This window comes from Orycteropus afer, unplaced genomic scaffold (genome assembly GCF_000298275.1).
Source record: "Orycteropus afer afer isolate SDZICR_OR568_19922 unplaced genomic scaffold, OryAfe1.0 scaffold00151, whole genome shotgun sequence".
NCBI classification, from domain to species: domain Eukaryota; kingdom Metazoa; phylum Chordata; class Mammalia; order Tubulidentata; family Orycteropodidae; genus Orycteropus; species Orycteropus afer.
This window is the reverse complement of record NW_006921738.1, coordinates 6848847-6864996: the sequence shown is the minus strand read 5'-3', so window position 1 is coordinate 6864996 and position 16150 is coordinate 6848847. Positions and strand designations below refer to the sequence as shown.

Genomic DNA, 16150 nt, shown 5'->3' with positions numbered 1-16150 from the left:
ATATTGGAAAGAGGTGCATTAGCAAGGCTCAGTTTATTAAGACCAAATTGTACTCTATTAAACTGTTAAAAAAAAAATATATATATGAACATAGCAAAGCTCTCTGTAGGCCTGAACCTGAATCAACACTAAGTAAAACATCTCTCAGATTTTCACTTGTGAAATTAGTTCAAACAGGACTGGATAAAAAGTCACATGGATTCAAAACCAGCTGGAAATCTGAAACCAAAAGACATTAGAGAGATGAAAGGTAGCTCAACTAATTAAAGGAAAATGTCCTGTAGGGCCCTCCAGGGGTGAGTGTTTGGTTCAGAATTATTTAACATCTTTATTAGCGGCTGAGACGGAAGTAATATATTAATGAAATGTATAAGTTGGAAGGACCAGTCGTGGTTCGGTGGTAGAACTCTCACCTTCCTGGCAGGAGACCCAGGTCTGATTCCTGGCCACCATACCTTATGTGCAGCTACCACCTGTCTTGTCAATGGAGGCTTGTGAGTTGCCATAATACTGAACAGGTTTCAACAAACATTACATACTAAGATGAGAAAGAAAGCCCTGGCAATCTACTTCTGAAAACTCAGCCAATGAAAATCCGATGGATCACAACGGTCTGCTCTCACTGTGCATAGAGTTGCCCAAGTCCAGGAGACCTTGATGGCAGCGAACAACAACAACATAAATTGAGAAGAGTGATAACCAGCCTTGGAGATAGGAAAGTGTACAAGCAGGTGAGATATGGAAAGAAAACAATGGAACTCAATCGCACCAAAGGAAGATTAGAGTTAAATAGAACAAAACGTTATCTGTTTGATGCTCAATCTCCTGGCAAACACACCTTCATGGAGGACCCTAGTACAGGTCCCAGAGAACTTTGGATGTAACATTCAGTTGGTGTTAGGAATTGTCATGAGTTAGCAATGCCTCCTGAGAAAACCTGGGGACTTGGTTCTCTTCTTGGTAGAAAGTAACAGATCAAGGCCCTGGGGTAAGAGATGAAGACTTCCTGACCTGGGGACTCTAGAGCAAGGCAGACATAGCCAAGGTGGAGCTGCCAAGGCCACGCCATAAACTACTGAGTGTGGCTTCTCAGAGTACACTGTGTGACTGCGTGACCAGGATTCCATGACCACAGAGGGCAGCGCCTCCATGCCAGTACAAGATCCTGAATCTAACTGAAAGGAAACCACCCCAAATCCACATCCTCTGCCAAGCTTCAATTTAGACATGAGATTCTTGTCACTCTCATCCCCTAAGAGCCTCAGTTCCCATCTCAGGCCTCCTCAGTGCTCCTTATCTTGGAGATGTCCAGCGTTGCCTGAGCCCAACTCCTTCACTGTGACCAGACCCAATCAGTCCCTCTCCTTCCAAGTCTTTGATACTAATACACTCCCCCCACAGCCTGACCCAGCTGGGGATCCTGCTCACACTCCCAACCTCTGGGCCAGATGGGGCAAGTTTTCACAGCCTAATGCCAAGAGAAGCCAATACAGTATTAGTCTCATCCCTTCCAGACTGACTTACATCATCAATATTACTTATTTTAACACTTGCTCATATTCAATTTGAGCACCCTGGGTGCACAAGGTTAAGTGATCAGCTGCTAACTGAAAGGTGAGCAGTTCAAATCCACCAGCTGCTCCACAGAAGAAAGGTGAGGCAGTCCACCTCCTTAAAGATTTGCAATCTCAGAAACCCAAGGAGGGTCACTGTGAGCAAAAATGGCCTTGATGGCAGTGAGTTATAGGGTCATTACAAAAAAAAAAAAAAAAAAAAAATCACCGAACTCACTGCCACCGAGTCAATTCCAACTCATAGTGACCCCCATTGGGTTTCCAAGAAGGTAAATCTTTATGGAAGTAGATTTTCCCATTTTCTGTGGAGTGGCTGGTGAGTTTGGAACCACCAAGTTTCTGGTTAGCAGTCAAATGCCTTAAGCACTGCACCAGCAGAGGAACTGACCTGATAGCAGTGGGTGTTTTAGATTGGTTTGGTTATACAGGCAGCTCCCAGGTTATGGAAAGATCTGTTACTTGTGTTACACACAAGACGTGTGTCTTTAAGTCAAATTTGTAGGTAAGTCAGAATAGGTGCATATAGTTTTTAATTTAGCTTTACTGTAGTGTAAGAAAGGGCATGCTATTGGCTTAGTGCCTAAGGGATTTGATTGTTAACCAGAAGGCTGGTAGTTCAAACCCACTCCTCAGAAGGAAGGTTGGGCAATTTCGTACATTCTTTCCTGTTAACTTTTTCTGTTAGGTACATTCAACTGCTTCCTGAGAATGAATCTTACTTCCTCCAAAATATTCTAGCTCTACAATGTATGCTCCACAGGGCATATATTTTGCCTGTTTGCCTAGCATGTAGTAGGTGCCCAAGAAATGCTTTTTAAATGAATGAATGAATAAACAATTAGAAGTGAATCTTATAGCAGCTAGCACACAGAAGGCACTCAACAAGGTATAAGTTCAATTTAATTTTACTTTTGGCAGCAAGATCCTTGAAAGAGTCCACTTGGATTGCCTGTGAGAAATAAAATGCCTTTTCCAAGAGTGATGGAGGAAGAGAAGAGAAAGTGCAAGGAAGAGAAAGAAAGAACAGTTAAACTGTAAATTCCTTAAGAGCAGGAGACAAGTTTTACCTTTGGATGAGAAGGATTTCAGTCATAAAGCCCAGTCAGTCTCTCTCCTCCCCTCCTCTGACTTCCCCACCTCCTCCTCTTCAGGAAGTCCACGCATTTAATAGGTGAAACCACGTCAAGAACCGTTGGCCCTGCCACCCTGCCCTAACCACTTTTTCTTCCTTTTCTAAGCAATCTGATATCTGGTGTCTTCACCTGATGAGAGCAGAGGGAGCTGCCCTCTCTTTCCTGTTCTCAAGGAAAGGTTGTGAAGATCTAAGATATGATGTTGTTCTAATATTTGTTATCTGTTATTCTTCATGATATGCTTATTGCTATAGAGAAGTAATAAAACATAAAGACATATCTCCCTACACTTCAGCTTATGCTAGTCCCTCTGCTTAGAATACTCCCTCCTCCATCTCTACATGCCTGCATGCTTCTTGTTCCTCAAAGGCTGGCTGGAACGCCATCTCTGTTAATCAATCCATCCATCAATCAAAGACTTAACCAACCACACTGATTAAGTGTTTTTAACTACCAGGCAGTGGGCTTAAATGAAATACAAGGATGGCTAAGACAAGGCCTGGGGCACAGAGAGGCTCTCTGGGTTTTTATACTTCCTGGTACTTTTCCATGCTAACATTTTTTTATATTGTTACTTAAGTACTCATGTTTGTATAATATTCTTGAGACTGATGGTAAAAGATAAGTCTGATTCATTCATGGATCCCTTCCACGGTATCCAGCTCAGTGTGTATCAGTATCTAGTGGGTGCTCGATAAATACCTTTAAGAACACTAAGCCCAAGCTTGGCATCATTGCTTTCTGGGACTTGGTCCATACCATGCACATCCCTGTCCCACTGCCTGGCCATAGGAAGCACTCAATACTCAGACATTAAAGGAAAGCTTTCCGTGGTTTTTCTTCTAGGAAAAGAGTTGCAAATAGTCTGGGTGCTTTAGTCAAGGCCCACACAAAGACCAGAACAAGAACCTGGATGTTACACATTCTATGATAATTAAAGACAGTAGTGTTTCACAGAGCACAAGACATCCCCGTGGTAACAAATAACACTCTATTCCCTCGGAACCAAAATGGAGATTCTGTTCTGATGAGTCATCTATTTAAAGAAAAAGAATCCCAGTATCAATAAAATGTCTTTCTCCAAATGAAGGAGGGTTTGAGAAGCACAAAGACAGATCAGGGCTTTTGTTTATTTCCAGCCTCCTCCTGCTCTCCTGATAACCCGAGTTCTTTTAACCCACAGAAGTGTCAGAGTTCAAAAGGTGCAGGAAGACATAGCACAGGAAACCCAGGGTACAGAGACTGCAGAATTTCTTTCTTTCTTTTTTCTTTAAAATAAAAGAAGTTTAAAAGGTAACTAACTGGAACACTATTCAGCAATACAAAAGAGCAAACCATTGAGAGACACAATTTGAATGAATCTCCTGCAATTATGTTGAATGAAAAAAAAAAAAAAAAGCCAATCCCCAAAGGGTACATATCGTCTGATTCTGTTTATATAAAAATCTTGAAATGATAAAATTGTACAAATGGAGAAGAGATTTAGTAGTTGCCAAGGTTAAGGAGGAGGTGGGGGGCAGGAGGGAAGTAGGGGCAACTACAAAAGCCTAATATGAGGGATTCTTGTGTCAAAGGAAACATTCTAAATCTTGATTGTGTCGATGTCAATATGTGGGTTGTGATGTTACTCTATAGTCTTACAAGGTGCTTTCACTGGGGGAAACTGGATAAAGGGTATTTGGATCTCTCTGTATTATTTCTTTCAACTTCATGTGAACTTACAAGCATTATTTATCTCAAAATAAAAAAAAAAGGTTAATAGAAAAAGCTATTGCCTCCTTCATTCAAGTCCACGTCACTCTTAGTTTTATAAACCAGTGGGAAGAAAAAAGTAGCCCTCACTTCATAAAACCTCAAAGACTGAATGTCCAGAGATACTTGCACAGCCAGCTTTCCTAATGCCTTTAATTAACTTCCTAATTCATTTTGATTCATATGCACTTGCCTTTTACTTAATTCACTTAAAGTTACTATCAACTTTTTGGTAATTATTAAAAATGTGCTATTTATTGGCACTTGACCTTTAAGTAGCAGCAAATGAATAAATCAAGGCCACAGATTAGTCGTGAAATGGAAAATGGAGTTTTTTTTTTTTTTTTAATAGGCTGTTGTTTTTAATTTGTCTGCTCATACTACACCCCAAAGTTAATGAGAACAAGACTGGGCATTTTGTTGTTGTTTCTTCACGGCATAGGAGATACTCATTGCACTCCTGGCACCTGGATGGAGCCATAACTCATGTGTTCTCTGAGCATAGCCACTTAAGATCTGCCTAGACATTTACATAGTCAAGCCCTCATCTTCTCAACTTTGTCTGTCAGTTGAGCTTGGTGATTTATTATGAAGAAAATAAGAGGAATTTCCATGGGACAATAACCATTTTTGAGGAGAGAGAATTATATATTCTGTGACAACTCTGTTTTAGTGCTCTCAATTACTGGTTAGGTCATCCCTAGAAATAAAGAAAAGAATCTAACGGAAGTTAGTTTTTCTACTTTGCATAGACACCCCTTCCCGCCCACAACTCCCATAAATACAATTATAACATGTGGTTTGAACCGAAAGCCCCTCAGTGCTATGTGCTACACTTCCTTCTAACCCTCCTGAAGCAAGCCACAAAGTCACCTTTAAAATTTTACTTCTACTGGAACAACATCATTTTTCATAATTACAGAGTTTTAATTTCTTTTATGTGAGTGTATTGTCTTTGATGTATTGAGCCAGTTAACTGAAACTTGGTTAAAAACCAAAGATAAAACAGGGAATTTTGGTCAAAAGTAAAATCAGGAACTTTTTTTAAAGGAACCCAAGTAGCAGAACTTGTTAGTGTCATTTTAAAGGGGCTTTTCCCATTATCAAGACAAACATGGGGTCCAACCTGTAAGCTTTGGTGGGTTCTGCTAGTCTCATTCAATTTTCCTTCTCCTGATATCTTGGATGGAACAGCAACTTGACACATTTCCTGCAATGAAAAGCACTCCTTCAACATCCAAAATGGGTGGGAAAATCAAAGTTTGAAAGAGACACAAAAGACAGGCTGGGACTGAGGGATCACAAACATTTCTTTTTGGTTAAACTTGTAATACCAGAAATATCACTTTACCTGGCTTCTCTTGTAATGAGAAGGGTCACAAGCTGTGAAGGGCGGGATACACCTTCTCTCACGGGTACACCAAGCACAGCCAGTTCCAATACATACTGGGCATCTGGCAACAAAAAACCCACTGAATTCCTACGTTTTTAGGAAAATGCTCTTACCCTAGACTATTTCCCTTTGTGACATGGCACACACCATTTAAGAAAAGAAACTACGAAAATGTCTGGACAGACTGTGATGCACTAAAGCGGAGGGAGGACAGTCCTTTGAGGCTAGGGATAGAGCACTGACTTTGTGCCCTGCTCTGGGCAGCCCTCAGGGTGGATGGACCATAATGACACCTGCAGAAGTGTTGCCATGGAAACCTGAAGCTAGAGTCACCTGCTGCGGCAGTAGATAACAGGAACCCACTGAACCAGTTTCTGAATCGTCCTGCTATTTGTCTACCCTTAGGTAAATTTGCACCTGGATCCATCTGCCTCCCCTCCCACCTCTATCTCCCTCCCCTTCCAGATCTGCACACCCTCCTCACTTGAGCAGTGACACTACCAACTGCCTGGAAGATGTGGTACCTGGCAAGCAGAGGGAAAAGGAGCCAGTGTTCGCTTTTTAATCAAATTAAGGAAGAACTTGTGTCTCTGAATCAAATACTCTATCACGCATGGATAACAGTGGAGGGCTTGAAAAGCACTTATTAGAATAACTGGAGTTAGAGAGGAACAATACAAATGGAAATCAAGGTTGGCCTGGAAACACAGACAAAGGAGTCCAGGGGAGGCCTGGGAACCATGCTGCCAAGGGTCTAGTGCAGGGGGAGAGTACGCTGTTCTTATTGTGTATACTTGCCAAGAAATGCTGAAGCTTTCAGAGATTCAGATTTTGATCTGAGGAGAAAGCAGGTATTTGCTCTGTCTATCTGGCCACTTAGGTGAGCTCCAAGTAGCTCTGTGACTTGCATTCTTACTGATTTTCTTCAGCTGTGATTACGGTTCCAGGTGCTTTGCTAACAGAAGCAGTTGCCTAGTGGAAAAGGCACTCACCCTCCCAGGACTTGGCTCTGGGTTCTGGTTCTTAATTACCTAGTTGAGGGACCTAGGGCAACTCACTTCCTTCTGTCTGGCCGCTAACACCAGGGATTAGGTGAGCTGTTGTTGTTGTTGTTATGTGCCATCAAGTTGGACCCGACTCATAGCGATCCCTCCTTGGGTTGCCGAGGCGGTATCACTATGGACGTAGATTGCCCCATCTTCCTTCCAAGGAGTGGCTGGTGGGTTTGAACCACCAGCCTTCTGGTTAGCAGTCAGGTGCCTTAGGCACTAAGCTACCAGAGCTACATTATCTTTAAATTCTCACTAAACTAAAAATTCTATTTAATGGCCCACTTTTTTCTTTTCATTTTCATAGACTTCTATGGCTTTCTGTATCAACTCTTGTATTTCCCTCCCTAAAGTCATTTTCTTATTAAAAATAACTGAACCTAGCTTTGAATCACCCTGCTTTCAAAGTGGCTTAAGGGTAAGGGTGAGTTCCAGAGGCCCTTGTGCTAATAGCTGTGGAGTGGTCTCCCAATCTTTCCTTTCTATCAGCAGACAAGTGTGTTAACTGTCTGCAACACCCAGGGACTCCAGTGGTTCCCAGGCCTGGCCAAAAGAAACCTACATTTTGTACCCATTTAGAAGGTCCATCAAACCACTGAATTTTAAAGTCACTGTCGGGTCCGACTCCACAGCACATAACAACAACAACAAGAACAATAATACAGCTTCCTACTGTTTCTATGGAGACCTCCATCCCAACTTCCAATTGGGAAATCAGGAATCTGGGAATTATGTTTTTTTTGTCTTTTCTCTGTTTTAGAAGGCAAGTAGTGAGGTGAGGCCCTAACTCAGTAGGTACATGACCTAAGAAACCAAAGATGCTAAGATGCAGGAAGAGTGAACATGTTCCTGTGAAAGACATTTCATCTTGTCTTCCTTGGGTATGACTTCCCCTTACCTAACACTCAGTCCTTTTCCCTCTACCCAAACTCCCCAAGCCTTTCTGGTCAGGGGACAACTTAGTAGCATCCCTTCTATGGTACCTGAAGGCCATCTCTCAAGAAAACTATATTTCCCTGTTGGTCCAAACACTTAAACACAGTCATTAAGCCCTTGGCTTCTCCGCCTCACTTGTTAGAGTATGAATGAGCTCACTGAGCGTATTAACTCAGTGGCTCTCCTATCTCTGGTTGGGTCACGCTCCAAAAGACACTTTGGAAAGTTCTACTCCACAAAAACGTTCATTAGGAAATTGGTTTTCCTCAATGAGAGAATATTTAAATTTCAAATTAAGTCTTACTCTTCTAACAATGAGCAGTTGGTGAAGTTGAATCTTTCTGATAAATTCCAAGCACCAAAGGAGAACATCATGTTGACAACTAAAACATCTGGAGGGAAGAGAAAAAAAAAAGTCATTTATGGTAGATTCCTGCTATAGTCAAGCATAGCTGTAAATGCAAAAAAATAAATATTTTTGCCTCCTCTGCATAGATGGTGGGGGTACACCAGCTGTTCTGTAACATTTCAATCAGTATGTGGTTCCTTCCCCGTGGGCCACTTGCACCAGGCAGCCAAAGTGCACAGCACAAACCTCCAAACAGACCCGAACCCAACTCGTGTTCCAAGCCTCCCATGGATAATCACTAGGAAAAAGCCGTTTTACAGCCCATTTACATCTCATACTCTCTCCGGGATCACTATCTCAGCTTGTAATTGGCCATGGCATAAGAATAAAACAAGTCACCGAGCAAGAAGTGCCTAGAACATGCTAACCAGAATGCTAGGAATGAAATCCTGCACCTTCAGGAAAACCTGCACTACAAATATTTGCCTAACAAACTCTAGAGTGTGGTTCCCATGGGCTGGGAGCCATAATCTTCTTTGAGTTAATTCTCGCCAAATCTGTGATGAATGTTTTCTTATTTGCTTTTGAAAACATACCCATTGGCTAGAAAACCCCAAAAGAATACAGTAAAAAGGATAAAACCTGTGTCAAATCAGCATTAGTATACTCACTGCCGTCAAGTCAGATCCAACTCATAGCAACCCCTCCTTGGGTTTCCGAGGCAGTGTCACTACGGAAGTAGATTGCCCAACCTTCCTTCTAAGAAAGTGGCTGGTGGATTTGAACTGCCAGCCTTCTGGTTAGCAGACAAGTGCCTTAGGCACTACACCACCAGGGCTCCCTAAATCAGCAGTAGAGAGAGCTAATATTTTCTGTATTTCCTTTAATTGGATGTTTTATCCAAGGCAGAGTGATTCCCCACCCTAGTTATTTATCAGAGTTACGTGAGGAAAACTGTGAAAATACACATTCCAGGACCATGCCCCTAGAGATTCTTGATTCAGGAGTCCTGAGGTGAACCTGGGGATGTGGTTTGTAAAACTCCCCCCATGACAACTGTGTAATTGCCAGCCTGTGTAAGCAGCGCCTTTCAAATCCCACTCTGTCCAGGCACCAGTGCAATCTGTGACAAAGTTTTCACTGTCATCCACTTTGGTCTTAAAATTTCTTTCTTTTATGAATGAAGGAGGAGAAAGTACTTTTTAAAGTCTATTTGATGCAATAAGATGTTGACTGGACTCGTTGGCAGCCCTAACTTTCTTACTATATGTCAATTAGTGTGTGGTTCCAAAAGTCTGAGAAGCCTACTCTAAGGGGCTTCTCTACAGTGATTAAATTCACTCTGAAAGCCAGAATGCCACATAAAATTCTGCTCACATAAAGTGGGTATATGTGAAATGATAATCCTTTGTTCAAAAGACAAGGAGGTTTAGAAGGTTTGACATGACCTCTTAGCAAGAGCATTTAAACAGACACTTGATAAATGTTAGTAAAATGAACATATAGACAGTAAGCACCAAAGTACTCCCAATGGAAATACATTTCAATGGAATCTACAAGTGTCCAGCGACCAAGACTAGCAAGTCATACTTTCCTGAGCATTAACTATATACAAAACAAGATTTGGAAATATCTCAAGGAAATGAATATGCATGATCTCTGCTCTAGAAGCATTTCCAGTTATTCCGGGAGAGATAAAAACAATGACATCACAGTTAAGGAAATACCACAGGAATGGTTTTAGCTCCATGAAGTACCAGCATACTAAGATGGGGGTGTCTGTGGGGGACCAAAGAGGTGCTGGAATGATCGGGACAGTCGGAGCAGAATCTGTCAAGACTGTGCGGAAGAGGGGACTTAGCCCCAATGTTTCAAAGCAGAAGGGAAACAGGATTTCGTGAAAGGGGTGGGGCCACTGGAGAGCTGAGGAAAGCCATGGACAAAGGTTTGGCAATGCTACAGGTGGGCTGAGTGCAAGATGTAAGGAGTGAGTTTGTTTGCCTGCTTTGGATATGCAAGGTATTCAGAAAAGGGCAGGTAAAGAGTTGGGTGCAATTGATAGAAGTTCTAAAAACAATTGCTATGGATTGGATTGTGCTTCCGTAAAATATGTGTTGAAATCCTAGCCCATCTATAAGTATGACCCTGTTTGAAAATGGAGTTTTCTTTGTTATGTTAATTAGGTCACACCCAAGTAGGAGGGGGGATGACCCATCCCACTTTTGAGTTATAAAAAGAGCAGAATGGACACAGAGACACACTCAGGGGGAAAGACAGATGCCATGTTAGGATTGCCTATAAGAAAAGAATGCCAGAACTCACCAGAAACTAGGAGAGAGGCCCACAGAAGGAACTGACATTGCTGAGGTCTTGGATTTTTAGCCTCTAGATGTGTGAGAAAATAAATTTCTGCTATTTAAAGCCACCTGCTTTTGATTTTTTCTGCTATGGCAGTTCTAGGGAACTAAGGCAGCAACCAACTAACTCTACAGGGTGATCTTAACACTTCAGAAGCTAGTTTATAGGTGAACAAGATTTGTATTTTAACAACTAAAATTAACCACATAGTTTAAACAAAGAAAAATGGAAAATTGAGGTAATTTTCCAAGCAATTCAGACTCAAACAGCCACTCAGAGCCCAGTGGCAGAGGGGCACTTTTTAAGCTCAGATATCTGCCTTGGAGCATCAGATTCACTTTTGAGTGGTTTAGGGTTCATTGGGTAACTCCAGTTCTCACCACAAAACTCAAATCCATTATGATCACCACTCATTCTAGGAGGACTACACCATGAATGTCACTCCATTTCTAGACTGTATCTCCCAACCCAACCCAACCCTTTGCTGTCAAGTCAATTCTGACTCATAGTGACCCTATAGGTTTTCAAGACTGTAATCTTTGTGGAACCATATTGCCACATCTTTTACCCATAGAGTGACTGGTACGTTCAAACTGCTAACTCCTAGTGCTTAACCACTGTACCACCAGGGCTCCTGTATTCCCCCAAGGGACTCAGTGAATCCTCAGTTCTGCCCATGGTACCTCCTAAACATCTTTTGAATCCATCTACTTCTCTTCACCCTCTGCCACACTCCAGCTCTGACATTCCCCATCACCCGGATCACTGCAACTGCTCTCCTTCCCCTGATCTTTCAAACCCACTCTTCCCCTCCTCCAATCCATTCTGCTGCCATTCACTCATTCAACAAAATTAACTGACTGTAAATGGCTACTTTGTGCCAGACACTGTCCCAAACACAGCAATGAGGATGACCTAGAGCTTGCATTCTAGTAGGAGACAAGGCATAATGGCACCTTTCTATAATAAGCATCTGACCGTGCCAAACTCTAGTTCTAAAGTTTTCAGTGTCTCATCAAGGCTCACAGGAGAAAGTCCATGGCTCATTCACAAGGCCTTCCGTGGTCCCCTGGCTCCCTTCTTTGACATCCATTTTCTGTGTCTCTTCTCACCCATCCATACTTCATTTGCCTTAGCCACACAGAACCTTTGTTGGTTCCTCAAGCAAAGCTTTTTCTCACCTCTGGTCATTATACATTATACTAGGTATTCTCTGCTTGGAATACTCTTCCCCTTCCTTTTCGCCTGGCTCAACCCTACTCATCCTTCAGTTTTGTTTAGATATCACTTCCTCCAGGAAGCTTTCCTTGACCCCTCCCACCCACCCATTAAATCTGCCTCCCACCCAGCCCTTTTCATGTGTGTCCCATAATATTCTATGTTTCCTGCGTTAACACATGGACTACAACAACCTGTTTAGTTGTCTCTACCTCAATAAACTATAAATAGTGTGAGCAAGGGCTGGGTCAGTCTTTTTGTCATCCCTATCATCTAGCACAGTGCCTGGCACATGCATGTGCAATTTTTATAGATCGAATTATGTCCTCAAAAAAGATATGCTGAATCCTAGCCTCCAGTACCCGTGGCATGACTTTGTTTGGAAATGTCTTCGAAGATGTTATCAGTTAACTTGAGGTCATAATGGAGTAAGATGGATCTTAATACAATATAACAAGCGTCCTTATAAAAGAGGAGAAGAGATACAGAGCAGAGACACACAGAGGGAAAATGGCCATGTGGTGATGACAACAGAGATTGGAGCTGCAAGGCAAGGAATGCCAAGCCATCACCAGAAGGTAGGCAGGGAGAGAGTGAGACCATGGGGTGTGTGATGGTTAATCTTATGTATGAACTCAGGTAGGCTATGGTGTCTAGTTGTTTGGCCAGACACTGGTCTGGTTGTTGTGAAGGAGTAGTTACATGTGATTAAGTCAGTTGGCCTTAAATAAATAAATAAAAGAGATTACCTTCCACAACGTAAATGGACCTCTATCAATCAGTTGAAAACCTTAAGAGTTAAAAGGGAGTTTCCCTAGGATGTGTTGTTCTGTTTACAGGCTGTAAACAGATATTTTAGGAGAACTCATTCTTTACTCTTGCCATCACTTGACCCATGAATTTTGAATTTTCCGGCCCCCGTGACAACTGCATGAATTAGTTTCTTGAAGTAAATCAATCTTTCTCTACATGTAGATACAGTTACAGGTATCTCACTAGTTCTGTTTCTCCAGAGAACCCTGACTAAGACAGGGTGAAACTATTCAGATTCCCTGTTATTTACTGTGCTTCCTGGGGAACCTGAACTCAGGAGGTTCTCTGAATTATTCTTCATTTAATAACAATGACAACAAAACAGAAAGGAGTACACATGCCTTTGTGGGTTCCTCTGGTTGGGATGGTACAGACGCAGGTCTTATTTGATTGACTTTTATTCTTGCAGAGATCTTTCTTGGTGTCGGCATTACTCACCACACACGTTGAATTTCTTGGAGGAAAGCTTCCAACCACAGTCACAATAGTCTGTGCAGAGAAAAAGGGGATACAGAAAACAAACCATTGCTTTTTCATCATTTTCATTCCTCATAGAGCCTTTGGTGAACTCATCCTTTGACCTGCCATCAGAAGGAAAATTTCTCGGAGAGCATATCATTGATGTAAAGAAATAGCTGTCTTATTGGCAATTTGGTTTGCTCTTCTGTGAATCGCGTATTATATTCTTTGACCATTTTTCTGCTTTGTGTATTTTTCTTATCAATTTTTAAGAGCTCTCTATATAGTGTAGATAATTCTTATCTAGCATGTGTGTGACACATATTTCCTCCTAATCTACTGTTCGTCTTATAACTTTTGTTTGTGGTATCTTTTACCCTTCAAAGTGTATTTTTATGTAATCAAATACAGGGTTTCCTATCTTGGTTACTGTCATGGATTGAATTGTGTTCCCCCAGAATTTGTGTCAACTCGGCTGGACCATGATTCTCAGTGGTTTAGCAATTACGTAATGATGTAATGTGGCAGAGAGGTAATGATGCTCCATGATGTCATCTGATGTGATAAGCCAATCAGGTTAAGAGGATAAAGGGGGGGATGTAACACCCTTAGTCCCATCACAGCCCTTATCTGATGTAAGGGGAGATTCTGGGGTGTGACCTGTAACACCTTTTACTTACTACAGATAAAAGGAAGGGGAAAGGAATGGAGGAGAGTGGGGACCTACTACCACCAGGAAAGAGCCAGGGACTGAGTGCATCCTTTGGATCCAGGGTCTATGCTGGGATCCTTCTAGGACCAAGAAACACACAGAGAGAAAGCCTCCCCCCAGAGCCAGTGCTCTGAATTTGAACATCCAGCTTCTTAAACTGTGAGAGAGTAAATTTCTGTTTGTTGCTATTTCAATTGAGAACTCTGGTAGCATAGTGCCTAAGGCACTTGACTGCTAACTAGAAGGCTGGCGGTTCAAACCCACCAGCCACTCATCGGAAGGAAGATGGGGCAATCTACTTCCGAAGTGATACTGCCGTGGAAACCCAAGGAGGGGTTGCTATGGGTAGGGTCCGACTCGATGGCACATAACAACAACAACAACAGATACCTAAGACAATTCCAAAGTTCTCCCCAAAGTCTAGCTTATAGACAAATATAAAATTGTTCTGCCATCTTTATTGTTTTATTTTTTAAACATTCATCTTTCATCCATCTGGAATTTATTTTTATATATACTTGGAGATATGAGTCCAATTTTATTTTTATCCAGATGGTTAAACAGCTATGTCATAACCATTTACTTTAAAAAAAAAATGTTTCCCACTGAATTGAAAAATGACTTTTGTCATATATTAAATTACCATATATCTAGAATCTATTTCCAGATTCTGCTCTGTTCCAATTATCTATTGATCTACTTCTATTCCAATGTTATCAACTTTTACTTATACTGTGACTTTAAGTATATTTAACATCTGATAAGGCAAATCCCTGATGATACAGTCTTATTTTCAAAATTTTCTTAGCATTTCTTAGACATTTAGTCTTCCATATAAACTTTAAGATAATTTTATCCAAAGGAAATTATGAGTCTAATTGGAATTATACTAATTGTATACTTTTATTAGGAGAATGTATATATTTATGATATTAAGTCTTCCCATCCAAAGACATGATTTTGTAATTTTATTTTTATCTAGGGTTTACTTAAGAAGGTGTACCTTAATTTCCCAATTGTTGTATTTGTTGTCTCTTTCTTTTTTATTTCTGTTATTAGATTATAATTAAAGAAAGTAAACTGTGAAATTGTTTACTTTTAAAATTAAAGTTCTTTTGTGGCCAAACATATGACCAGATATTTTCTTTGGGGGGGAGGGGGTATTATATATTTATTTATTTATATATATACACACACACACACACACACACATATTACAAAAGGACAAAAAAAGAAAAAAAAAAAAGAAAAATCTTGGCATATCCCCAAAGCAACTTTTTTCTAAATGAATTATCCTAAAGAACTAGTCAGTTACTCCTCATGATGAAAAGGAAACTTCAAGGAATTAATATATCAGTGGTGGACCCCTTCTGCATCAGATACATGAAGAGGATCTGTTGGGAAAGTGGGCTACATGTTAGGGAGCTGGGAGTGGATCAAGCAACCTTATCACAAATAAGGAAGAGCTATGGTGGCAGACAACCTGGGAGGTGTCTACTCCTGTCATACTCTGGCCTCTGCCCAAACTTCCTGCCTGTCACTCAAGATTCTGCTTTCTGCCTGGTCTTCTGATAAGCTTGCTAAGTGTATTATAGCCTCTGGGGATCACCCCCACCTTTCCGTTTTGTAAATCATAACTCTGGGCTCAAGAATCATGCTGCTGTTGTTGTTATTGTTATTTGCCATCAAGTCGGACCCGACTCAGAGTGACCCCTCCTTGGGTTAACGAGGTGGTATCACTACGGAAGTAGATTGCCCAACCTTCCTTCCAAGGAGTGGCTGGTGAGTTTGAACCACCAACCTTCTGGTTAGCAGTCAAGTGCCTTAGGCACTACGCTACCAGAGCTCCATGCTGGAAGAAGGCAAATTCTTTTAGCTCAACTTTAACTGGACTGGAATCCAACCATCCCTAGCAGGCTTGAGCATGGTAATGAACCTCCAGAGCATTCACACTAACTCATTTAGCAAATGGCTAAACTCTCAACTATGTTGACTTCTTCATTCCAGCATTATATCTGCACCACACATCTCAGCACATGATTACATCATATATTATTGTTATTGTTGTTGTTATGTGCCGTCGAGTTGGACCCGACTCATAGAGACCCCTCCTTGGGTTTCCAAGGCAGTATCACTACGGAAGTAGATTGCCCAACCTTCCTTCCGAGGAGTGGCTGGTGGGTTTGAAACGCCAGCCGTCTAGTTAGCAGGCAAGTGTCTTAGCCACTATGCTACCAGAGCTCCCTTTTATGTACTATGTTGTGCTAATTGAGCATATGTCCCCCGAGACTATAGTCCCAAGCCTGCAGGCCTGGTGACTCTCTCTGTTCAGGTGTTTGATTGTGTCTGAGAAGCCATTCCAACCTTGTCCCCTGTTATTTCTGTACTGTATGTGCATAGTTTT

At 41.5% G+C, this 16150-nt stretch overlaps 1 protein-coding gene across 1 annotated transcript in view; it reads right to left on the bottom strand.

Annotated features, from left to right (window-relative positions):
• Positions 1-16150, bottom strand: part of PLXNC1 (plexin C1) — a gene marked incomplete at its 5' end in the record, with an annotated part of 198296 nt that overhangs the window by 84873 nt on the left and 97273 nt on the right. The window contains 4 exons of the mRNA XM_007946147.1: positions 5586-5669; positions 5811-5913; positions 8142-8229; positions 12917-13064. Of these exons, the coding sequence (XP_007944338.1) occupies positions 5586-5669; positions 5811-5913; positions 8142-8229; positions 12917-13064 (423 nt within the window). The remainder of the gene's footprint in view (positions 1-5585; positions 5670-5810; positions 5914-8141; positions 8230-12916; positions 13065-16150) is intronic.